Source organism: Littorina saxatilis, linkage group LG10, assembly GCF_037325665.1.
Source record: "Littorina saxatilis isolate snail1 linkage group LG10, US_GU_Lsax_2.0, whole genome shotgun sequence".
In the NCBI taxonomy this organism is placed as follows: Eukaryota; Metazoa; Mollusca; class Gastropoda; order Littorinimorpha; family Littorinidae; genus Littorina; species Littorina saxatilis.
In genome coordinates this window covers 40,159,025-40,168,383 of record NC_090254.1, presented here as the reverse complement: position 1 = coordinate 40,168,383, position 9,359 = coordinate 40,159,025, and the positions used below count along the sequence as shown (strand labels likewise).

The 9,359-nt window shown below is 41.9% G+C and overlaps 1 protein-coding gene across 1 annotated transcript in view; it reads right to left on the bottom strand.

Annotated features, from left to right (window-relative positions):
• Window positions 1-557: 557 nt before the first annotated feature.
• LOC138979250 (uncharacterized) overlaps window positions 558-9,359 on the bottom strand; it is an 8,933-nt gene continuing 131 nt past the window's right edge. Inside the window, exons 1-7 of the mRNA XM_070352011.1 lie at window positions 9,313-9,359; window positions 8,300-8,506; window positions 7,639-7,778; window positions 4,900-5,187; window positions 2,776-2,930; window positions 2,198-2,256; window positions 558-1,449 (exon numbers count right to left, since the gene is read on the bottom strand). The exon at window positions 9,313-9,359 is cut by the window's right edge and continues 131 nt beyond it. Coding sequence (XP_070208112.1) covers window positions 1,192-1,449; window positions 2,198-2,256; window positions 2,776-2,930; window positions 4,900-5,187; window positions 7,639-7,778; window positions 8,300-8,506; window positions 9,313-9,342 — 1,137 coding nt within the window. The 5' untranslated portion in view covers window positions 9,343-9,359 and the 3' untranslated portion in view covers window positions 558-1,191. The remainder of the gene's footprint in view (window positions 1,450-2,197; window positions 2,257-2,775; window positions 2,931-4,899; window positions 5,188-7,638; window positions 7,779-8,299; window positions 8,507-9,312) is intronic.

The following is a 9,359-nucleotide window of genomic DNA, read 5'->3' as shown; positions in this document are numbered from 1 at the left end:
CAGTGGACTTGTGATCCTAAAGGATTTTGTTTGTTTGTTTGTTTGTTTGCTTAACGCCCAGCCGACCACGAAGGGCCATATCAGGGCGGTGCTGCTTTGACATTTAACGCGCGCCACACACAAGACAGAAGTCGCAGCACAGGCTTCATGTCTCACCCAGTCACATTATTCTGACACCGGACCAACCAGTATCCTAAAGTAACGGGTTCGAATCCAGGCCAGGACGGACCCAGGTCAACTTTATGTGCTGGTTCAGGGATAATAATACCCATGTCCCACCCCCGTATGGCACGTAAAAGACCTCGCTCATTCAGCCATATTACCGCAGCGGGCACTACTGATTACACGTAAACATGCACCCGCCTGGGTAGAGCATTGCTTTGTTGCTCATTTCTTTCAACTCGGAGGAAGCAATTAACCCGAATTTCCCAGAGATGGGATAATATAAATAACCCCCCTCCCTCCACCCCCCCTCCCCTCTTCTAAGGCCAGCAACAATCTGAGAATATCAAGACTTAAAGGACAATTGATAAAGGGGCGTAAGTATTCCAAATGCATACACGTGCAACAAGAGTTAGTGAGAGTTGTGCTTACATCCCTTTAATTGTTTCTCATATCTGAAACCAGCGCTCTGTTTTATTTGATCAGGATTTTAAAGGAGAGAGAGTCCAGCCAAAACATCTAACAGGAACGGAATGGGGATAACACCTGGTTGACGAGTTAGAGTCAAGTACGCTACAAAATCAAGAGGGAACATTCGTTTAATGTGTGACAGGGGAGGCTACCGCTCTTTTCACAGCAGACTCTGCAGACTCTGCACCCGAGTTGTTGGCCTTTAAAAGTCAACACCAGTGGATTGTAGAGTTCTGTTTGTGATGGGGTCTGGTGGTTTCCGATTGTCTGTATGTTCATGGAAACCTTCGGGTTTGCATAACAGTTTTTATAGGGCTAAGAAATTAGCCCTAACATTTTCAATCCTGTTTGATTGCACTTCGCTTCCCGAGGTGATCGTAGTGTTTCGGCACTCGGTTACAAATGTCTGAGCAATGTTATAGCCACACATCTTATTTGAAACAGCACCTGTGTTTTATCAACAGGTTAATCATGCAGTTATTATCTCCAAAACAAACTTACATGTGACAATTTTCCTGGGGTGTCTTTTCATTATATGTATTACACAAAAATCACACGTTACATTGGAAAATGTTGTATGCCCACTGAATGTCTACAACAATGCTTGAGTGGGACACGTTTGACTATGTATACACTTGCCTTTCCTGTGAGGTTTTTGCATACGATCACTTGGAAGCCCAAATGCTCTCCAAACAGCTCACATAGCATTCTGCAATCTTCCTCTGTGCCTTCACGGTCGTCAACACCATCATCATCAAAATGTTCATTATCGATGATCAGTATCACCCCTCTTGGGCTTGATGCCATTCTGTACACCTGCAATAATTGCTCAAAGTAACAATCGCCAAATAAAACAGAAATTTTATGCGAGTTCCGGACTGAATTGTGGTTTTTGTCAACGAATCTATTCTGATGTCAATAATTGATATTTCAGCAATTAATAATTTGGCACTTAATGCTTCTTAGTGGAATATTTTAACTTCATTGACTGATTCTGGATGGTTTATACCAAAGAAATATGAATGGCATGTATAAATCATCTTTCATTGCAAAAGTTCTTAAACATATTCATGTTCCTAACTACATGCATATGCTGGCCTAACACTGAGGTCAACCAACATTCGTCTTTTATTAGGCCAAAAAAAAAAAAGGTCTGTTTACGGTAACATAGGCCAAAAAAATAGGGTCGGTAGGTCGGGATTTTTTTTTTTTAATTTTTTTTTTCTCCAAAAAAACATATTTTTACGTTATTTTGCACAAAAAAACCAAAAGATGTTTGTTTTTGTTTTTTTCCCCAAATGCCCAAAAAAAGTCTAGGGTCGCGCGAAAAAAATAGGGTCGGTCGGGTTACCGTAAACAGACCTATTTTTTTTGTTGGCCTTATTGCATTTAGTGCTAACAAATGTTACGCCTAAAAGTGGGGCGAGGATGTAAAACCCGTGAAAACAAGTGAACACAAAACTTTTGAGCATTTACTAAAATATACTGTAATTGATTTTTTTGTTTCAGGAGAAAATACAGTATCATGCTACAGCAATCTAAATGTAGGTAGAAAAGCTATTACCTTATCAGGGTTTTCTTGCATTTGTGTTTGGTAAATACTTGGTGAAGAACTGCTTGATGCTGAAAAACACGAAATTTGAATCACCAACGATGCACCTAAAATCACATACGTGTACAAACAAAATAGCTTTTACAAAAGCAGTAGCATGCAAGATACCATAAACATTCCGCAAACACACACACACACACACACACACACACACACACATACACACACACACACACACACACACACACACACACACACACACACACACACACACACACACACACACACTCACACACAAAAAGTATAAGTGGTCATGACTACACCGTCAGTTTTTACTTCAAACATTGCTATTGTTAAAGTCAAAACCCCCTTTTAAGACCTATAAAATCTGAAGGCGAAAAATCTGCCTAAAAATGGATGATTAATTAGAAAAAACACACAGTAAACACCAAGTTCCAAAACACATGGATGTACATTTACAGAGGCTATGAACAAAAACTCGGAGAAAGCAAGCTTGATATTCAAAGGGGTTTGGGGTGTGAGTCTCTTCAATTGGGGATCCTGACGGAGGAGCTCCATTATATACGCACCGTCTCCACTGTTTCCAACCTTGGGCCTGGCACCGCCATTTCCCTGAGTTTGTCCTCGCAGCTCTGCGTCTGTTTCCATGGGTTCATGAGGCCTTTCACCGCCAGTTGCCTGAGACTCTGGGTGACTGGTTCTAGTCCGATTGTCTTCTGAGAGCCTGAAGAAGAGAAATCACTACAGAGTTAACAATCAACAAACAAAAAAAGAACATAACAAAACAAAAGAACTCAAGTGCAAGTCAACAACAACAAGAAGAATGTTTGCATAATGTGGACACTTGTGACACCTTACTGAAAAGAAAAGACACTACTATCGATGTCGCTGCGAGGTCGCAGCGATCTCAACTAATCGCGGCAATTGATAGCAGCTGCACAGGTCATGGCTATACCGCAATGTTGGCGCGAGTCTCACAACAACATTGCGTGTATCTGCGACCTAGAGCCTCGCGACAACATCGCGGGTAGCTGCAACCTTTGTGCCAGCCTCACAGCAATATCAAAGTTAGCTGCGACCTTGGCGCGAGCCTTGCAACAACATCGAAGTTAGCTGCTAATGGCGCGAGCCCCACAACAATATCAAAGTTAGCTGCGACCTTGGTGCGAGCCTCTCAACAGCATCACAAGTAGCTGCAACCTTGGAGCGACCCTCGCAACAACATCACAGGTAGCTGCAACTTGGCGCGACCCTCGCAAGAACATTACATGTAGCTGCACCCTTGGTGCGACCCTCGCAACAACATCACAGCTAGCTGCAACCTTGGCGCAACCCTCGCAAGAACATTACAGGTAGCTGCGACCTTGGTGCGAGCCTCTCAACAGCATCACAAGTAGCTGCAACCCTCGCAAGAACATTACATGTAGCTGCACCCTTGGTGCGACCCTCGCGACAACATCACAGGTAGCTGTAACCTTGGTGCGACCCTCGCAACAACATCACAGCTAGCTGCAACCTTGGCGCGACCCTCGCAACAACATCACAGGTAGCTGCAACTTGGCGCGACCCTCGCAACAACATCACAGGTAGCTGCAACCTTGGCGCAACCCTCGCAAGAACATTACATGTAGCTGCACCCTTGGTGCGACCCTCGCGACAACATCACAGGTAGCTGTAACCTTGGTGCGACCCTCGCAACAACATCACAGCTAGCTGCAACCTTGGCGCGACCCTCGCAACAACATCACAGCTAGCTGCAACCTTGGCGCAACCCTCGCAACAACATCACAGCTAGCTGCAACCTTGGCGCGACCCTCGCAACAACATCACAGCTAGCTGCAACCTTGGCGTGACCCTTGCAACAACATCACAGCTAGCTGCAACCTTGGCACGACCCTTGCAACAACATCACGGCTAACTGCAACCTTGGCGCGACCCTTGCAACAACATCACAGCTAGCTGCAACCTTGGCGCAACCCTCGCAACAACATCACAGCTAGCTGCAACCTTGGCGCGACCCTCGCAACAACATCACAGCTAGCTGCAACCTTGGCGCGACCCTCGCAACAACATCACAGCTAGCTGCAACCTTGGCGCAACCCTCGCAACAACATCACAGCTAGCTGCAACCTTGGCGCGGCCCTCGCAACAACATCGCAGTAAAAAAAGGTGCGACTGTAGCTGTACGGTTTCGACAATCCTTTATAATACTATACATTTTGCAAAGTAACATCTTAAGACATATTGATACTTTCTATCCAGTTGTCTACACATTAAAATGTATTACATATATTTATCATATGCAAGGCCAAAAATGTCAATAACGATCACGTTCAACGTCTAATATTCCACATACATTTGGGTTAAGTAGCTATATATTGATACTTTCTATCCATTTGTCTACACGAGAAAATGTATCTATCGTACACAAGACCGAAAATGTATAGTGTTTTAGGGAAAATCATATTCGACCACTCCCAGAAAAAAGTTGATAAAGATACCTCCCCTTTTCTTTACAGAGATGTCAGCATATTCCTTGCAGGAACCAGTGTACACAATTTGAAATGAATCTAACCTGGGATTTAAATACACAAGTAAGTCTTTTAAAGGAAACAACAACAACAAGAACAAGAACAACAACAACAACAACAACAACAACAACAACAACAACAACAACAACAACAACAAATTACCTTCCATGTTGTAGTAATGGCTCTGCGCGCTGATGTGGCTGGGGTAAAAGTGGCAGGTGAAAGGCACCTGAACATTCTGTCTGTGGCTGAAACACTGGCAGCGGCTGATCATCCTGAGCTTGTACCGGAGTCCGAAACAATCTCTCACCATCATGTTGTAGTGATGGTGGCATTTGGCGTTGTTGCTGTAAAGGTGACTCTCTTCTCACCCCCTGGTTTTCCTGATAGTCCCGTCTCGCCATGTTTACAGCCGCGTTGGTGATTGCGCCCCCTTCTTTCTCGTAAATGCTGGAAAATAGGGCGGATGGGGTCTATGTCGACCAAAAGAGTGGGATTCCCTGTAGGTGGACTACCTGTAGGGGGATTCCCACAGGTGGGAGTTCCTGTAAGCGTTTCGCCGATCTCGCTGAAAGTCACGTGATGCTTTTAACGACATCGGTATAATTTGATGTTTTTTCGATTTTTTTTGTATTAAAACATTCGAGTATGGTTTGCAATTTTGATTTAAGAAAAGTTTAAATCGATAACTAAATGAAAGAAAACGCAGCTTAAATAAATTACTCGTAATAACGACATATACTGCACGCAAAATCAGGAATTCTAACAGATTTTTCTGTGGAACCGCCATTGAGGAAGGGGAAGTAACGCTAAGGTAACTCAAATCGGTTTACGGCAGTCACCTCGAGCGGTATCCTACTTCCTTACAGGAACTCCACATAGTGGGATTCCCTGTGTACAGGGAATCTCCATACAGGAAGTCCACCTACAAGAAACCCCACTCTTTTGGTCGACATAGACCCCATAACCCCACTCTTTTGGTCGACATAGACCCCATAACCCCACTCTTTTGGTCGACATAGACCCCATAACCCCACTCTTTTGGTCGACATAGACCCCATAACCCCACTCTTTTGGTCGACATAGACCCCATAACCCCACTCTTTTGGTCGACATAGACCCCATAACCCCACTCTTTTGGTCGACATAGACCCCATAACCCCACTCTTTTGGTCGACATAGACCCCATAACCCCACTCTTTTGGTCGACATAGACCCCATAACCCCACTCTTTTGGTCGACATAGACCCCATAACCCCACTCTTTTGGTCGACATAGACCCCATCAGCGAAAATAGGAGTGGCAAGTACAATGTATATATATAGAGATCATTATGAGTCAGATTTGGCTAATTAGATTTGTGTATTTACTCTTTATTATAATATGTTGTCAGAGACATTTTGTTCACATTTACATATATATAAGTAGCGAGTACAATGATTTTAGTCTTGAGATCCTTAAGGGTTATGTGTATAACTACCATTATTTGGCTGCATCAGAAGTGGATTAAACTAGAAGTAGGCAACCACCATTACATCCAGTCAACTCGCAGTACGTGATACAATCACCCATCGGGATTTCCCCAAAAGCCGACGTTACTTCAAATAGAATGAGAAATTCTGGGAAAATGTTTACCAGAGGTGCTCGATAATTATACAACATTTAATAAATTGGATCTTCAATACATCACTCAAACCTTTGGAATTGATTAAAATGAATAGAATACAAGAATTACAAGTTTAAAAGTTAAGTTGGTAACTGATCCTATATGCATTAGTTCATGACAATGACGCCCTATGGTCGGTTTATAATATAAAGCATACATGGGAAGCAAGCAGTTAAAAACGGGTGTCGACAGAGGCAATGAAGGGTGATAACTACTTCTGGTTATCATTTGCTTGTGGCTGCATGTATTACTGTACATATTTCATTCTTTACTCTGCCTTCTGTTTTGACACAGTAATATTTCCATAACATTAATGTTTATGCAGCAGGTGTACATTTTTGTGTTTAGTACATAGGTTATTTTACTGTATGTGCAAGATTTGACTATTATTGATTTCTAACAGCTGTACTCGCACATGCAGAATACGTAAGGCCTAAAAACAAAATAGGTGTGGTTACGGTAACCCGACCTACCCTATTTTTAGGGGCCGACCCTATAACTTTTTATTACATTTGTCAAAAAAACCACCACAAAAACCAAGAAAACGAGTGCAGAAAACGCAATGAAAGCGAAAGTCGCACACTTATTTCCCTGTCAAGTAGGTTTAATTTGTACACATTAGAAAAAAAAGTAAAAAAAAAAAGTGATAGCTAGCCTACCTTCCTACCCAATTTTTTGTGGATATGTTACCGTAACCACACCTTTTTTTTTTAATGTGCCTAATGAGTTGTGTGATTCCAGTTGTACGTACACAAGTTATTTGATTCAAATATTAAAGTGAGAGCAAAAGCAAGTTTTTCAATACTTAAAACAATGAGTGTAAACTTGGTATCACACAGCTAGCTGTGAAGTTTTCTGTTGAACTCTAAACCTCAAACTTACAAGCAGCTTTATGCATTGCTTTGAATTTACTTTTGAGCTTTAAACTACTGTATTTTCCTCAAATTGGCAATCACTCATCAACGATGACACCCACACTTAAAATATTCTAAATTTGTTCGCCTGTGTTAATTATCACGTTTTTCTTTAAACACTGAATCACTTAGATTTGAAAACAAGGTATTGATCACTTCCAGTTCTATAAAACGAGGCAAGCATATATATATATATATATATATATATTTTTATATATATATATATATATATATATATATATATATATGCCACTCATTCAGCTAGTCTTAAAGGAGAGAGGTATACCACTAAATACATTGCAATTTGCAGGAATATCTTACCCTAAAATAAGTTCCGCCATGTGTCCAAGAGCTGTTTTTTCATTGTACAAGGCCAAGATCAGTGTCCAATAATCCTTGCCGGGCCTTTTTGGAATATCCTCCACCAGTTTGCGTGCTCTTTTCGTCGGTGTGTCTAAAGACTGTAAGTGTAACACAAAGGAATCAATGAATAACTCTATCATCAATTAATCAATCAATCAGTAAATAAATCAAGTAGTAAATCAATCAATCAATTAGTAAATCAATCAATCAATCAATCAGTTAAACATTCAATCAACCAAGAAAGAGAGAGAGAGAGAGAGAGAGAGAGAAAGAGAGAGAGAGAGAGAGAGAGAGAGAGAGAGAGAGAGAGAGAGAGAGAAAGAGAGAGAGACAGAGAGAGAGAGAGAGAGAGAGAGAGAGAGAGAGAGAGAGAGAGAGAGAGAGAGAGAGAGAGAGAGAGAGAGAGAGAGAGAGAGTGAGTTGGAGATTTGAGGGAGAAATCGAGATTATGTGTGTGTGTGTGTGCATGTGTACATGTAAATATATGTGTAATATATATGTGTGCTTGATGATAAATGTGTGGCTATATATTTATCATTCCATCACATTCTAAAGTCTTTGATCATGCATGCATGTACACAGGCCTGTAAATGTCTACCGCATGCTTTAAAATACCTACCGTGTTGTTCATTATATCTTCAGTGTTCCGAAAAACACCTCCTTCAACCAGAAGATCCATTAAATCTGGCATACTTCCAGCCCAGTTGTCTATCAGTTGTGATCGTTTTCTCGTCAATGAGGTCTTCATGGCTTCAGTCCAACAACATTTGTCCATTGTTCTTGCTTTGTCCGTCTTGACTTTGCTAGGATTTTGCCCTATATATATCTGAAGTAAAATATGACTTTGTTAATTATTTAAAGTATATATATAGTGATCAGGGGCGGACGAGGGGGGGTGGGTTTCTGGGGTTTCCGGAAACCCTCCCCCCAGCCAAAAAATAAAAATATTTTTGTGTGTTTTTTGGGGTTGAGTTTCAATTTTTGGGGTATTAATCAGTGACAAAATCTGCTGCCTGAAACTGGTAATGATCATCCTCAGAATGCACCAGATTGCACCATTTTGCATCCTTTTTTTCAAAATTTTCCGGGGGGGCATGCCCCCGGACCCCCCTAGCAAGCTAGGCGCTTCGCGCCGTCGGCTCGGCGCCTCGCGCCTCCACACCCATATCTTCGCAATATACTTTTGGAACCCCCCACCCCCCCCCATAAAATGAATTGATCCGCCCCTGGTGATGATGTGTTAATGAGACTAGCTATTACAGATCACAAATCTGTGCATGAACACACAAACACACACACACACCAAAACTAATTCCACACACACTCTATAAATATAATGTCTCCAAACACACATGTACACACACACACACATCCCCCAAATGTGTCCCTAGAATATCAATCACACACTTTCACACACACACCGTAAACACACACACACACACACTAGCGCGCACCAAAACTAATGCTGTAATGTTGAACTTTATGCCTATACACACACACACACACACACAAAACACGTATCCTATTCCTAGCCTCTCACTCCTGTCTGGACAAGTTACAAGAACTGAAGAAGAATTTGATGCTGTACAGTGTACGGGTGCTTGTTCGAGTACAAGTTTTTTTTATACAAACCAAAAGTGCCTCCAAACTGTTCAAGCACATTGACACTCAGTGGTGAA